The sequence below is a fragment of the Bubalus bubalis genome, chromosome 2 (genome assembly GCF_019923935.1).
Source record: "Bubalus bubalis isolate 160015118507 breed Murrah chromosome 2, NDDB_SH_1, whole genome shotgun sequence".
Taxonomy (NCBI): domain Eukaryota; kingdom Metazoa; phylum Chordata; class Mammalia; order Artiodactyla; family Bovidae; genus Bubalus; species Bubalus bubalis.
The window spans coordinates 24699222-24715082 of NC_059158.1; the positions used below are offsets into that span (position 1 = coordinate 24699222).

The 15861-nt window shown below is 47.7% G+C and overlaps 1 protein-coding gene across 2 annotated transcripts; it reads left to right on the forward strand.

Annotated features, from left to right (window-relative positions):
- The first annotated feature begins 49 nt into the window (after positions 1-49).
- Positions 50-10832, forward strand: NFKBIL1 (NFKB inhibitor like 1). 2 transcript variants are annotated; one of them, XM_006041940.3, is made up of 4 exons: positions 50-183; positions 1329-1605; positions 9707-9928; positions 10053-10832. In XM_006041940.3, exons 2-4 carry the CDS (start codon positions 1341-1343, stop codon positions 10640-10642), a joined length of 1077 nt encoding a protein of 358 aa, XP_006042002.1. In that variant the 5' UTR covers positions 50-183; positions 1329-1340; the 3' UTR covers positions 10643-10832. The 2 variants fall into 2 exon arrangements, with proteins under 2 accessions (XP_006042002.1, XP_006042000.1); XM_006041938.3 differs by lacking the exon at positions 50-183 and adding an exon at positions 735-929.
- The last annotated feature ends 5029 nt before the right edge of the window (positions 10833-15861 follow it).

Here is a 15861-nt window from a genome sequence, read left to right on the forward strand (position 1 = left end):
CCTCTCACGCTGGCAGTACTCAGAATTACCGCCTGGTGGCAGCAGAGACCAGGTCCAAAGCTGCTCGCTAACTACAGCAGGTGCAGAGCTTTCCCAGTTGGAAGGAATGGGGGGCGGCGGCCGAGAGGAGAAGAGTATTTAGGAAAGAAGGCGGCAGAGAGAGATTGAGAATGGGGTGAAGAGGTAAGGAAATTATCATGCGTGGTATGTTGGGAACAGAATATCTGGGCTTCTCTGAATTCTTCCAACTTCTCTTCCCCTCTTTTTTCTCCCTCCCATTTCCATCTTTTTTTGCTACATCTTTCCAATTCCAAATTTCTCCATTCATCTCATTTGCTTTGTCCTACAGTTGTTTTCCTTGTCTTTTACTGTATTTTTATTCTATGATCTGTCCCTTCCTTGGCCTTACTGTGGTTTGGGGTTTAGTTTTGCATTTTCACTGCGGTTTTTTTCTTGTCTTTATCTCTTCTGTTTTCTTTCTCGTCTCATCTTTTCGTCTATCACTGAACCATCTCCTCTCTCCTCCCAGTTGAGGGAGGCGGGGTTAAACTCCCCAAGAGCCTTTGCCTCTCTGCTCCTTTTCCTCTCCTGTCTTCCAGACTTCCGGTTTCAGACGGACCCTTTATCTTAAGTTCCCTAGTTTCCCCCCGGAGGCTGGGCCAAGGAAACACCTCCTGCCCCTTCGGGGAGGAACGACATCCGGTAACACGCCTCACAGTTCATTTCCGTTCTTTACCTGCTTCTCGGCTTGCGCCACTTCCGTCAGTCTAGAGTGTCTCCGCCCTTCCCGCCTCCCCTCCTCGGAGCGTCTTAAACACGGGCTTCGGGCCTACTGCTCCGGGGGTACTTTGGGGGCGGGGGGGGCAGGTCTGATGAGTAACCCCTCCCCCCAAGTCCCAGAGGGAGAAGCCTCTACATCTGTCTGCCGGGTACATTATATTCAATTTCTAGATCATTATTTGAAATTGTCTATGACTTTTTAAAATTAAGGTATCTGTTGATAAAAATTTCCCCCATCATTCTGTTTTGTATTATATAACAAAATCCTTTATGGAAATTTACCTGGGCTAATGAGCCTTTAAGTAATCATTTATCCTTTTCTCAAATTTTACATTAAAAAGAAATGTGACCCCAGCGCCCCTCAAAATTTTTTTCAAACTTCTCATGTGGTAAAGGGATGAGGGTTAGGATTGGCCTCATTTCTTGTTGAAAATTGTCAGAAGAAATGGGGAACCGAAGGGAGAAACAGAGAGAAGGCCAGAGATGGAGGGGGAGGGACCATCCAAGGCTGGGGTCCTGACTGCTGCCTTCTTATCCTTCTTCCTCAGGCCAAGAGTTCCATGGCCTCCACTTCCCGTCGCCAACGCCGAGAGCGTCGCTTCCGTCGCTATTTGTCTGCAGGACGGCTGGTTCGGGCCCAAGCCCTCCTCCAGCGACACCCAGGCCTTGATGTAGATGCTGGGCAGCCCCCACCTCTGCACCGGGCATGCGCCCGCCACGATGCCCCTGCCCTGTGCCTGCTGCTGCGGCTTGGGGCTGACCCTGCCCACCAGGACCGCCATGGGGACACGGCGCTGCATGCCGCTGCCCGCCAGGGCCCTGATGGTGAGTCTGCCTGGTGGGGAACAAGGTCGTGAGCAACTGATGGGGTCTGAGATGAAGGCCAGTGGTAGAAGAAATAAGCCAGTTATTTGGTCCTGGGACTCAGGGAAGTAGTTGACCAAGTTGGCTTATGGCTGTCATTTATGCCTTCACATTACTGAGCTACCACTGTCCGAGGAGCCCAGCATTACCCAAACAGCAACTAGTACTCAAACTTCACATCTCTCTACACTGTTGTGTGTTAGTTGCTCAGTAGGGTCCGACTCTTTGCAACCTCATAGACTGTAGTCCACCTGGCTTCTCTGTCCATGGGATTCTCCGGGCAAGAATACTGGAATGGGTTGCCATTCCCTTCTCCAGGGGGTTTTCCTGGCCCAGGGGTCGAACCCGGGTCTCCTACATTGCAAGAAGTTTCTATACAGTCTGAGCCACAATATCTAGGTTAGCAGCTACTTTTTTCTCTTAACTGGTTGTTTGCCTGTAGTATGAAAAATAAGATAGAGGGTACTCTCTGCAGTTACAATGCATGGATTCAAATCCCAGCTCCACAATTAACAGCTGTGTGTTCTTGGGCAAGTAACTAAAGTTTCTTGATGCTTAATTTGTCACCATGCAAAATTAATTAATAGCAACCTTTGCTGTGTGCCAGGCACTTCTCACAAAGCAACCCATTTAGGGCTGCCGTGGTGGCTCAGACGGTAAAAAATCTGCCTGCAGTGAGGGAGACCTGGTTTCAATCCCTGAGTTGGGAAGATCCCCTAGAGGAGGGTATGGCAACCCACTCCAGTATTCTTGCCTGGAGAATCCCCATGGACAGAAGAGCCTGGCGGGCTACAGTGCATGGGGTTGCAAAGAGTCAGACACAACTGGGGGACTAAGCACACAGGCACTTCTCACAAAGCAACTCGTTTAATCCTAACAACTACCCTGTGAAGATATAAGCACTAACATCATCCTTCACTTCTCAAATAAGGAAACAGCACAGAGAAGTAATTTGCCAAAGTCAAACAACAATTAAGTGGTAGAGCAAGGATTGTATCCCAGCAGCCTACCTAGATAGTCTCTGCTGTGTGGTACTTTATAGAATTACACAGTGATAACACCTGTGTTCAAAGCACTCATGCTGTAAATATGTTTTTAGCATCAACTGACACAGCACATAATGAAGCACTCAGCACATGATAGTTCAGTTTAGTCACTCAGTTGTGTCCGACTCTTTGTGACCTCATGGACTGCAGCATGCCAGGCCCTCCTGTCCATTACCAACTCCCAGAGTTTACCCAAACTCATGTCCATTGAGTTGGTGATGCCATCCAACCATCTCATCCTGTATCGTCCCCTTCTCCTCCTCCCTTCAATCTTTCCCAGCGTCAGGGTCTTTTCAGATGAGTCAGTTCTTCGCATCAGGTGGCCAAAGTATTGGAGTTTCAGCTGCAACATCAGTCCTTCCAAAGAACACCCAGGACTGATCTCCTTTAGGATGGACTGGTTGGATCTCCTTGCAGTCCAAGGGACTGTCAAGACTCTTCTCCAACACCACAGTTCAGAAGCACCAATTCTTCGGCCCTCAGCTTTCTTTATAGTCCAACTCTCACATCCATACATGACTACTGGAAAAACCATAGCCTTGACTAGACGGACCTTTGTTGGCAAAGTAATGTCTCTGCTTTTTAATATGCTGTCTAGGTTGGTCATAACTTTCCTTCCAAGGAGTAAGCGTCTTTTAATTTCATGGCTGCAGTCACCATCTGCAGTGATTTTGGAGCCCCAAAAAATAAAGTCGGCCACTTTCCACTGTTTCCCCATCTATTTGCCATGAAGTGATGGGACTGGATACCATGATCTTAGTTTTCTGAATGTTGAGTTTTAAGCCAACTTTTTCACTCTCCTCTTTCACTTTCATCAAGAGGCTCTTTAGTTCTTCTTCTTCACTTTCTGCCATAAGAGTGGTGTCATCTGCGTGTCTGAGGTTATTGCTGTTTTTCCCAGCAGTCTTGATTCCAACTTGTGCTTCATCCAGCCCAGCATTTCTCATGATGTACTCTACATGTAAGTTAAATAAGCAGGGTGACCATTTATAGCCTTGACGTACTCCTTTTCCTATTTGGAACCAGTCTGTTGTTCCATGTCCAGTTCTAACTGTTGCTTCCTGACCTGCATACAGGATTCTCAAGAGGCAGGTCAGGTGGTCTGGTACTCCCATCTCTTTCAGAATTTTCCACAGTTTGTTGTGATCAGCACATGCTAAGCACTCTAGATACTGGCCATTGTTCCTGTGGGTATTAATAGATCCATACTCCTTTACCCACAGTTCTGAAACTCAGAAACACTCAGAACCGTATTTTTTCATCAGCCTGCCACCAAACTCATTTGGTGAAAAAAATCTAACCTAAACTGAAGCTAAGCTATTTATGATATGCTGTTATCCTACTGATGTCAATATTCATACATTTCACTGCAGAAACATTCACATGTTTGGTTACCAGGGCTAGCCTAGCCATGCTCTCCCAGACTACCTGATATACAGTGTACCATTGTCCCTTGGTATCTGAGAGGGATTGGTTCTAGAACCCCCCACTCCCAGGATACCCAAATCCACGGGTGCTCAAGTCCCTTTTATGAAATGGTGTGATGTTTGCATTATAACCCATGCACTGTCTTCCTGTAGATTACTTAAAATACTTAATCCAATGGAAATGTTACTTAGATAGTTGCAGGCAAACTGCAAATTAAGTTTTGGCTTTTGGAACTTGATGGAATTTTTTTTTCCCCCTGAATATTTTAGGTCTATGGTTGGTTGACTCTGCAGATGTGGAACCTGAGGATATGGAGGGTCAACTATATGTACTTTCAGATCAGCTCTTATCAAATCCCCCAAATATCTGCATTCTGGAAAGCCTTTGATATTGATGGGGGCTTGTTGATACTGTAGTGGCAGTGGAGGCAGCTCCGAAGAGGTACAGCTCTCCCTAAGAAAATAACAGGTGAAACGCCATTTCCCCTTTTAGAAACTTTCCTTCTAGAATAAGAACGTTAGATGAAAATCTCTTGGTGGATGAGCAATCTGAACTGTTTGATTGCAATTGTCATCCCCCCCAGCTCCCCAAGAATGTACAGGAACCTCACCCACACCCTGAAACCTCCCCCATATAGTCAAAAATCCCCTATTGTTTAGTTCCCCTAACATAGTAAGATAGGCTGACCTATTCAGATATTTTTTAACTTAAAGAGAGGAGGTTTACAAAGTGCAGGCACCCAACTTGACAGTTGACACTGTATATGACAACAGAGCAGAATGCCCTGAGGCAGACCTCAGACCCCATCAGGTTCCAGCCCTGCCACTTAATGGGCTGTGTCAAGCCCTCTCCAGTTTAGCCTGCGTAAACCTAATTTGCTTCTCTAGAATGGAGGTTGTGGCGAGTGAGGCAAGCACTTGGTGCAGTTTTGGTATTCACTAGATGATAAGTCAGAGAAGGCAATGGCACCCCACTCCAGTACTCTTGCCTGGAAAATCCTATGGACGGAGGAGCCTGGTGGGCTGCAGTCCATGAGGTCACTAAGAGTCGGACATGACTGAGCGACTTCACTTTCACTTTTCACTTTCATGCATTGGAGAAGGAAATGGCAACCCTCTCCAGTGTTCTTGCCTGGAGAATCCCAGGGACGGGGGAGCCTGGTGGGCTGCCGTCTATGGGGTCGCACAGAGTTGGACACGACTGAAGCGACTTAGCAGCAGCAGCAGGTGATTAGTAGGGCTTCCTTAGTGGTCAGCAGTAAAGAATCCACCTGCAGTGCAGGAGATGTGGGTTTGATCCGTGGATCGGGAAGATTCCCTGGAGAAGGAAATGGCAACCCACTCCAGTATTCTCCAGAAAATCCCACAGACACAGGAGCCTGGCGGGTTAGAGTCCATGGGGTCACAAAAAGTCAGATAGGACTTAGTGACTAAACAACAACAAAAGATGAGAAGTACTGTTATTTTTATTCTTTTATTACTCAGTTAAGGCTTCTTTAGTGACAAATGTCTCTTACGGTAGGTGCTTCCTTCATTATATTGAATTCTAAGAAACATGTGAGATTGATAATTATGGTTCCATTTAAGGATGAGGAAAACAGGGCCCAGAAACTTCAGGACCTTGCTGAAATTTCACCTACACTCAGGTCACTCCCAGGCCCTCAGGCTTTCCTTCCTCCTGGTCCCCTGCCATCCTCACCACCAGGTGGCCTTCTAACTCCTTGGTAGGAAGGCCCATCTCTAGGGACCATTCTGCCTTAAAATCCAGGTATTTTCTTTGAACAGATGAAATGACCCAGAATCTTCTGGGGGAGGGTGGATTTCCCTTCAGTTCCCATGGTGGGTCCAAGGGATGTGTCAGTTCATTCTGAATTGGCTGGGCTGGGTTGTCACACCCAGTGAGATACCAGTGAATGGCCACTACCTTTGAGGCTTTTGGTAACACCGCCTAGGAAGGTGGTCTTAGCTGTCAGAGACCCCTGTATAAACACACCTTAATCCAACAACAGCCATTCTCTGCCTTCAGCAAGAATGAGTGAACGATGACAGACAGGGTCGTCTTGTCACCATCTTTGCAAAAAGAATAAGTCCCAAGCCAGCTTGAGTTTTTGTTTTCATCTCCTTAGTGTAGCATTCACTGCACCTCTGCCCTGTGCCAGCACAGTATGAGACATTTCCCATCCATTACCTACTTTGATCTGCTCAGTAGAAGTAGGCTGTTTTACACCTGCTTTACAGATGACTGAGCCATCCGGTTTACGTTCCCTTTGCCTTTCCAACTTAACCTCCCACGGCACACCCACAAACCTGAGACTCCTGCTCCATGACTCTGTCTTCAGTGACCCCAAGCCTGTTTTCAACAAGCATGCCTGTCTTTTATCTGCCTCTTGCCTGTCACCTTCCTGCCCGCCCTAGTAAGTTTTCCACCTTGCTAAGTTATTCTCCCTTCACAGCCCAATGTAGGCCCCCACCTCCTTCTAGAAGCCCTCTCCAACCAGCCCGCCCACTGTTACCTTTTCTTCCTCTGCATATCAATCATCACTGAATATAAACTTCTGATCTGGCATTTTTTAAAAGTGTTCTGTACCAATTAGTATCAACATCTCATTAAGACAGAAATCGTGTCTCGTTTGGGGGAGAAGAACAGTGCTTCCATCACTAAGATGAAGAACGTGTTTATGCCACAGAGCTTTTTTTCACATTTATTTTTCCCAGTATAAAAGTGCAACATATGAATTAAAGAACATTGGGAAAAGTTGATCTGTACTGTTAAATTGTCAGTAAATTTGGTGTTTCAAATAACTGGAGAGGGTGGTGGTGAACTATTTAATAAATGATAACCAGACCATTTGTCTTCTCTGGAGAAAAATAGTCTTACCTTACACCCGACTCAAAAGTAAATTACAGCAGATTAAACATCTAAATGCGACAGGAAGGACTCAAATTCACGAGAGGGTTTTCTCTGGGGGGATAAAACTTGGAAGACAGTATCAAAGACAACTTTAGTTTTATCTCTGATGGTTTTTTTTTTTAAATAAAATTATTTTGAAAAAAATGAAAATACATTCACATACTTTGTGGTAGGAATAGGTTGCTTATCATACTATACTTGGTACTTTTTTCTGTTTTTGAAAAAAAATTTTTTTCTAGGAATAAATATAGTAGGAAAAAACACAAGGGCATAATCTTGGAGTGGAGAATAACCCTCCTAAGAATGAAATAAAGTCAAAAGCTGTAAGTTGAAAATAGACACAGATTTAATGACAAAAACTTGGAAAAGATAGAGGAAAATATTTACAATATATGTGAAATAAACAAAAAGGATGGGTATCCATATTATATAAATAACTCTCATATCTATCTGTATATTATCCAGGGGGAAAGTAGACAAAGAATATGAATATGAAAAACTTTCATTAATAAAGTCATTTTTTTAATCTATCAGATGGGCAAAATTTAAAGGGTTGGTGATATTCAGATTTGATAAAGGACTTCACAGGCACTCATATATTCTTTTTTTAAATATTTTGATAATTACCTAGTTTATTTCAAGAATAATTGAATAATATTCCTTATCACATATAAAAAGTTTCCTGAAAGTGATAAAACTATAATTTCATTAGGCACTCCTATTTTCTTGATGGGGTATACCTTGGCACAAATTTTTTTGAAAGCAATTTGGCAAAATTGCACATTTTGTTTACTCAGAAATTCCCCTTCTGAGAATCTACCCCACAGAAGTACTGTAAGGAGTCCACAAACACATATGTGTAAGACTGATCATTTTTGGAAAGTCTTTCTATTGGGGGTGGGAAGGTTCGTTTGATACACACAATGGAACAGTACACACTCACAAAAAAGAATGAGGTAGGCTATGTATACTCCTGTGGAAATTATAAATGAACTGCTAAATGAAAAAAGAAAGTTACCAAACAACATGTAACTCTTGAAAAGAAATTGTCATGCACATGTGTTTATATACACCAAGACAGGACTGAAAAGGGACCACACCTAGCTGTTAACAGTGATTAAATTTATTCTTCAATCTTTAAAAAGAAAAGAAAATTTCATATTAGTTATGTCCCTTTCACATTAAAATATCAGCTAGGACTTGGAGGGAAAGCTACTCATAGTCTACCACCCTGAAACTAGAATTTTTACATACTTCTTTCAAATCTTTTTTTCAACCATTGATTTGGTCTCTTTTCACACAATTGTGATTGGATCCTATACACAGTTTTGCAGCCTGCTTTTTCCCCACACCAACATAATCTTTAGTGGCTATTTAATATTCTGTACCAGATTTTACTCATAGTGTTTTATAGTTGGAGGCCTTACCCCTTCAAACCTATGAATTTAAAAACCTCCCATGCAAACCTGAGCACCCACCAACCCTCACACCTGCTGTGAGCCCTGGTGGGAAATAAGCTGTTGAAAGACAAGGCCAGTTGCTGGGTGGGACAAGTTGGGAGGGCTTGTGACAGGTCACATCAGTACTAAAGAGAAGTTCCTCCACCCCTCATCCTGATGTGGTTCGCGTTGAGTGACACTCAAATGTGCCAGGAGATGGGTAGGGGGCAGTGGGCCTTGGCCAGCCAAGGCTGGACCCATTCTATCTTGTGCCTTCCTGGTACTGACAGGACGGCCCTTCCTCTGTCCCATCGTTTTGCCGGGCAGCCACTATGTTCTAGCATCAGTGAATAAAGATTGAAAGACTGCCTGCCAGCCCACTTCCTCCTGCCCTAGGGAGAAAAAGTAGGTCTACAGGAAGGGAGGGTGGCTTGCTCACCTTCCTCTGTCCTGGGAGTGCAGGGGCTGCTGGTGGCTGTGGCAGGGGGCACTGGTAGGTGCAGTGTTGGCACTCAGCTGACAATGGAGCAGGTGCGTTGAGGTCAGGACTCAGGAAGATGGGCGCTCAGGCATGTCAGTCCCTTTCCTGCTTTCCCCAGCCTCCTGTCAGCCAGGTTGGGACCTTCTGTCTCAACCCCTTTCCCCTGCCTTAGGTCGGCAGTCATTTGGAAAGAGTTTGCCCTGCTGCTGGGAACATTTCAGTGGCTTAAATTCATTATTGGACTACCTCCCATTACCCTCTCAGCATCCCCTGGCTAAGGCTGGCTGAGAGAAATTTCCCTGAGAACATTTATTTTTCTCAGCTTATTGAAAAGTGATATAAAAAGAAAAATATTAGGTATTTGTATATTTATAATGGTACAGATCAGGGTGTTCAGATATTCTATATAGGATATAGTTTTGGATGAGAAACACAATAAAAAGTACAAAGTAACGGTATTTTTCAAGCCAAAAAAATGGAATATACAGTCAAAGGGAAGCAAGCTAGAAAATATCATCTGACGTAGTGGCGCTCCCAGGACACCAAATTGGTCTGCAAAGACAGAATTAAACTACCACACTTATTCATGATGTAAAGTATCAATAAGTATTTGTCAGTGACGGTGGTTGCCTAGTACCCAGGAGGCATCCGTGTGAGCAACGCTTCCATTGCTCTAAGACCAAGGGAGTGAGTGACCTGCAGGATTCAAGACGGCGGCCCTCCCAGCTAATTTGTGCTCACTGCTGTCCTGTCAACAGCCTACACGGATTTCTTCCTGCCACTGCTGAGTCGCTGTCCCTCTGCCATGGGAATAAAGAATAAGGATGGGGAGACCCCAGGGCAGATTCTGGGCTGGGGACCCCCCTGGGATTCTGCTGAGGAGGAGGAGGAAGATGAGGCCTCTAAGGAACGGGAATGGAGACAGAAGCTGCAGGGAGAGCTGGAGGACGAGTGGCAGGAGGTCATCGGGAGATTTGAAGGTAAGGATGCCATTTCCGTCCACAGCCGCCCTTCCCCACTGGCTTCCTGTGCTCCCTTCTCCCGTGCTGCCCATCACCTCCTCACAGCCTCTCCAAGACCACCCCCACCTGCCCTCCCAAACAGATGATGCTTCCCATGAGACCCAGGAACCCGAGTCCTTCTCAGCCTGGTCAGATCGCATGGCCCGGGAACATGCCCAGAAGCGCCAGCAGCAGCGGCGTGAGGCAGAGGGAGCCTGCCGACCCCCACGGGCTGAGGGCTCCGGGCACAGCTGGCGGCAGCAGGAGGAGGAGCAGCGGCTCTTCCGAGAGCGAGCCCGGGCCAAAGAGGAGGAACTGCGTGAGAGCCGAGCCCGGAGGGCGCAGGAGGCGCTCGGGGATCGCGCTCCGGAGCCGGCCAGAGCCGGGCCCCGGGCAGAGCACCCCAGAGGCGCAGGGCGGGGCAGACTCTGGCGCTTCGGTGATGTGCCTTGGCCCTGCCCTGGGGGAGGGGACCCAGAAGCCATGGCTGCAGCACTGGTGGCCAGGGGTCCCCCCTTGGAGGAACAGGGGGCTCTGAGGAGGTACTTGAGGGTCCAGCAGGTCCGCTGGCACCCTGACCGCTTCCTGCAGCGATTCCGAAGCCAGATTGAGACCTGGGAGCTGGGCCGAGTGATGGGAGCCGTGACAGCCCTTTCTCAGGCCCTGAATCGCCACGCAGAGGCCCTCAAGTGATGCTGAGGGGAGAGCGAGAAACCGCAGGAAGGGCAGGACAGTAGGAAGGTTAAGGTCAGGAGGCCAGTACTGAAGGGCAGAGGATACGGGGTGGGAGCAAAACTTGTAATGAGTGGGGGCGGGGGGATGCGGGCCACCACCCTGCTCCTTGACTCTGCCATTTCCTAATAAGACCTGGTTCCACATTGCACACCCGGTGTCTCCTCTGCCTTTTTCCATCACTGTGGTTTTCATCACCCATGACTTCTCATTTCCCACGCCACATGCCAAAACCCGCAGCTCCTATACCCCTGCACCATGCAGGCACACTCTGGGGCCCTCTGCTGCAGACTAGAAGCCCCCTGCCCACCTGCCCACAAGGGCGGCGCTAAGAGGACCCAGCTTGTCTGCCCTCCAGTCTCTGCACTTCCTATGCTGGGCTCCTCTCCATTCTTCAGTCAGCGGTTGGAGAAATAGATGTGAACAGAGGCAAAAAGGGGAACAAAGCTAGTTTCCCTCCCCTCCCCAGCCGGAACCACATCCTCCTCCCCACTTAACACCCTCTTCCCCCAACACAGGGCTTTCCCTCTGCTGAGTCACTGAATGATCTGAATTGGGGGCACCTGGAGTTGGGGGACCATGAGAATGTAGTGGGAGGATGGGGGATAGAAGCAGAAAGGAGAGGGGAAGAGCCTTTGTGGGGGAGTGGAATTTCGGTTACTAAAATTAGGAGCAGGGGAAGGAGGCGGAAAGAGCCAAATTATGTAACCTGGGTTGTCTGCTCTTGGGCAACCAGAGATCCACACCCGAGGCCATCAGTCCCCTCGGGCTTCTCAGTCCTGACTCTCCTCCTCCAGGGCTCCAGTTCTCAACTCCTCCAGCCAGCTTCTGCCCCCATCCCAAACCTGGGCTCCATCTCTGGGCAGCCCTGTCTTGGCCTTCCAGATAAACGTCCCCTTTTCCTGAGGTTAAGGAAAAGGTCCTGGTGGGTGGTGGGAGAGGGTCTAGGGTTCCTAAGGTGGGAGGGTAGGGGGAGCACCATCTCTTCCACTCTTCAAACTCTGTCTCCTCTTCAGCTCCCTTGAACTAGGGTAGGAAGTTGCAGACAACTCTGCACCCTACGCCACCGGTGGGATCCCACAGTACTGGCAGGACACAGCAGGAACTCAGGGGCAGGACTCAGGAGAATACGGGCATGCGCCGGCACGTGCACAGGCCACACATGTCTGCATCAGAGAATGTTGTGAATCAGAACTTATTTTTCAGGTTTGGAATGGAATGCCGGTCTACACAGGAGAATCCCAGGTGTGGAAGCAGAGGGTGATGGGGCACGGGGAGGGAAAGTCTCTGGAAGCATGGGCACATGAGGTGGGTGTGAGACCCTCAGAGAAGACAGAGAGCCAACAGGCCCCAGGTCTCCCAGGACCCGGCAGATGTTCAGGGGGCAGGAGGAGGGAGGGCTGATGAGAAAGATCCTGTGAGAGGAAGCTGCCGTGATTCAGAGAAGAGACTGAGCTGTGAGCAACCCAAGCGTCCGGTTCCTCTCACAGGCCGGAGACTTCGGAAGTAGCATGCAAAGAGCTCAAGTTCGAAGTGGCGGGGGTGGAGTTGGGGTTAGGATCTTTAAGCTGGGGCTGGAGAAGTGAGCAACAGAAAACTCTGGTGTCCAAATTTGTTCCTTCACCCAGGAGACAGTCTGGTTTTTAAGCACATCATTTGCCCTTCTGTGAGAGTCACATAAAACCAAAGCAAAATAAGTCCCACTCTCTGGCCCCCCGACCTCCCTCTTTTCAACGTCTCTCCCTGGTGTCTGGCCCCCAGCCCGGTTGGGGGTTCCCCTGAGATGAGGGCTGCTCACTTTCTCTGACCACACGGTTTCCGCTTCTGTGTCTCTTATTTCCTAAGCTGATAAAAATACTGAGCCCTAGAGGCCCTGGCTTCCTCTGACCCCCTGGGGCCAGGCAGCAGGCATCCTGTCTTCCACAGTTGGGGTGGGGAGGGGAAGCAGGGATCCCCAAGGGGTGACTCAGAGCCTTCTGTGCAACCCTGGGGACATGGACATGTGCAGCCTTGCTCTAGAACTGGAACAAGGAATTGCTTCTCAGTGGAGGGTGCACTGGGGCTCAGTTAGAGACATGGGTTTGGGAATGAGACTGATGAGATTGAAGAGGGTCCCTTGGGAGATTGGGGTTGGGGCAGGTCTGGTTAAGTCAGGAAAGGGGTGTGGGAGGGACTGTCTTCAATGCAGTTCAGCTGAGCATCAAGTAGCCCAAAGATAAATGCAAACTGCTTCAGATTTGCTGTCCGGTAGGGGAGGCAGACCTAATCAACTGATTCAAGGCATGCTGAGTGAACTAGATAGAGTAAGGTACGGTGGATGTAGAAGGTGGGGGGTGGGGGGCGGGGGGTGTGTTCCATCTGCAAGCACCCAGTAGGCTCTGAAGGAGGAGAGGGCATTTGATGAACAGGTGGGATTTCTGGGGGAGGGGGTGAGTGAAAGGGCCCCGGAGAGGAGTGAAACAGCTTGAGCAGAGGCTGAGAGTCAGAAAACAGTGTATGTTCAGGAAAGGTGAGCATCCTGAGGTAGGTGGAGTGCAGGTGTGAGGGAGCATGTGTTGAGGAAAGGACAAAGAATGTCAAGGTAAGGGGTGTGGACTTGGCAGGCAGTGGCACTGTGACAGCTGTGGGGGCGGGGGGCGGCAGGGACTGCTTCACGCGTACAGACGAGTAAAGAAAACAGGTGCTGTGGGCAGTGGGGGGACACATTCTACATGTTAACCATGTCACACCCTTTTCCCAACATCAGAATCCTGCCAGCAACTGTCCAGAAGGATCTCCGTTATACAGATGAGACTGAGGCTCATAAATGTATTGTAACTTACAGTCACACAGCTACAAAGTATGGGATTAGCGTTAAACTCATTTTACCCCAAAACCTGTGTACTCTCTGCTTAAGTCCCAATAACTCCAAGTGGCATTAAAAAGGAAGGGACAAATCTTATAACTTTGTGAGGGATAAGTCATTAGGATGTGCCAGCTGACTGGATGGTGGGAGTGAGGGAAGAGGAGTCCTAGATGGTTCCAAGTTTTCAGCCAAGGGCATAAGAAAGACCAGAACACCCTAAACCAAGGAGGTATGTGGCTGAGGAGAAAATGAGTTGATTTCAGGCAATCAAATTTTTATTAAGTACCTGATAGGAGCAGAGTGCTCTGCTAGACAATGGATATAAATGAAAAAAGTCACTGCCCTCAAAGGGCTTGCAGTCTATTGAAATGATATACAAACAAGTGGGCTTCCCAGGTGTGCTCAGTGGTAGAGAGTCCACCTGCCAGTGCAGGAGATGCAAGAGACGCACATTTGATCCCTGGGTCGAGAAGATCCCCTTGAGCAGGAGACAGTAACCCGCTTCAAGATTCTTGCGGAGAAAAGTCCTTGGAAGATGATCCTGGCAAGCTACAGTCCATGGGGTGGCAGAGTCAGACACGGCTGAGCACACGTTTCACATTTAGGCTGCAATGAACCAAGTGATCTAATGTGGGTGGAACAAACTAACAGAAATCCTAGGGATTTCTCCAGGGTTCTCCTGTGTACAAACAAGCACCAGCCACAAATGATGACAGGAGGTGTACCTGCTTAGAGTAATATAGTGCTCAAGAAGGTCCTGCAGGGTTGGAGGTAGCAGCATGACCCTGAAGTGCAGGTTTCCAGCAGGCAGGTCTGGAGCTCAAAAGAAAAGTTGGAGCGGCTGGAGACACAGCTTTGGGCATCCTTTTCTGAGTGGACAGGATCCCTCCAAGAGAGGGTGATCAGAAGAACCTTGAGGATGGTCAAAGGGAGGGAAGCCACTAAAGGAGAGAGATTGAAGGGACAGAAAAGTAGGGCAAGAGAGGTGTGCCAAGCAGAGCCTGGGCAGCCACATCTGACACTTCAAAGAAGTCTAATAGGTGAGAGTTCAGAAGATCCTTTGGGTTCAGGACTAGACGATTACAAATTTTGAGAAAACAGTTTCCACTTATCAGAGGGGCAGAAGTCGCTTTACATAGGTTAAAGAATGAGTGGGAGGTGAGGCAAAGGAGGAGCTGAGTACAAAGTCATAGAATGGTGAATACTGAAGGTAACCGAGAACCATCTCTCTTTCAACCCACAACTTTTACAGTGAGGAAAATTTTACCAGTTCCCGAAAAAGTGGTTAGTTAGAGGGCTAGTTTCTTGAGACATCACACAGAAAAGGAAGGCGAGAGGTGGAATGGACATTTAAGGGAGAGAGTCCAGGAAAGGCTTTTTATTTTTGAGAAGTAAAGTTGAGTATATAAAACGAAGGCACATGGAAAGAGATACTGAAAACAAGGAAGAGGGGAAAGGGAATGGTAAACATGGGGAAGTGAAATACAGAGTACAAAGAGTCTACCTTAGGAGAAAGAGTCCTCTGACTCAAGAAGCAAAAGGAAACATGAAGGGAAAATAAGACAATAAAGAAGTACTCCTTAGGTGACCCTAAGTTCAATAAAAGCCTAATAGCATCACTGAGAGTAAAGAGCTAGGGAGGTATGTAGATTTAGAACATGGAGAAGTAGATAAAGTACTGCAGGAGTAGAACTAGGAAGTCAACAAACAAAGATTAGGGGACCTTAAGGGCTTCCTGAGGTTAGATGACCAGGATTAGTAATAGGCCTCTTCTGAGGATATGACTCTCCTGCGATGCTTGGCAGTCCAGGAGAAGGACCCAAGAATGAGACCACTGAGTTTACCCAAATCAAGTTTTTCAAGATATTGGTAGAATATCAGGTAGGGAAGGAGAGGTGAAGAAAGACTGATCTAGATACACAAATTGTTAGATGCGTGGTAGAGATGCTGGTGGAGGAGATTGTGTTACGAAGACCAGAACATGGAAGATGCAAAGGCATGGATTTCAAGAGAGGAGGAGATTATCAGTGGTGCCGAGGGGGGAGAGGACAGTGCCCTCTCCTGCCCTCTGCTTCTAGTGATGGGTGTGGAAGAAAGGGCAGCCTTCACCATAGACAGAATGAACGTTCTTAGGGAAAAGCCAGGTTTCAATGTCCCAGAGGAAGATGCTTTCAAAAGTGAAATAGAGGATTTAAATATATGAGGAGTTCCATAAAATATTGTGGAATGGGTTGTTACAAGCATCCTGTGTTGGATAGGGGATCGAATCCAGGGAGGTTGAATCCCAGTGAGAGTTCTAGAGAAAACTAAGTCTGGAGGGTTTTGCTTCTAGAAG

Coding starts and splice junctions, on each gene's coding strand:
- NFKBIL1 (XM_006041938.3), top strand. CDS start 873: ATGAGTAACCCCTCCCCCCAAGTCCCAGAGGGAGAAGCCTCTACATCT. Junction 930..1,328: donor CCTCTACATCTGTCTGCCGG/GTACATTATATT, acceptor CTTCTTCCTCAG/GCCAAGAGTTCCATGGCCTC. Junction 1,606..9,706: donor TGCCCGCCAGGGCCCTGATG/GTGAGTCTGCCT, acceptor TCCTGTCAACAG/CCTACACGGATTTCTTCCTG.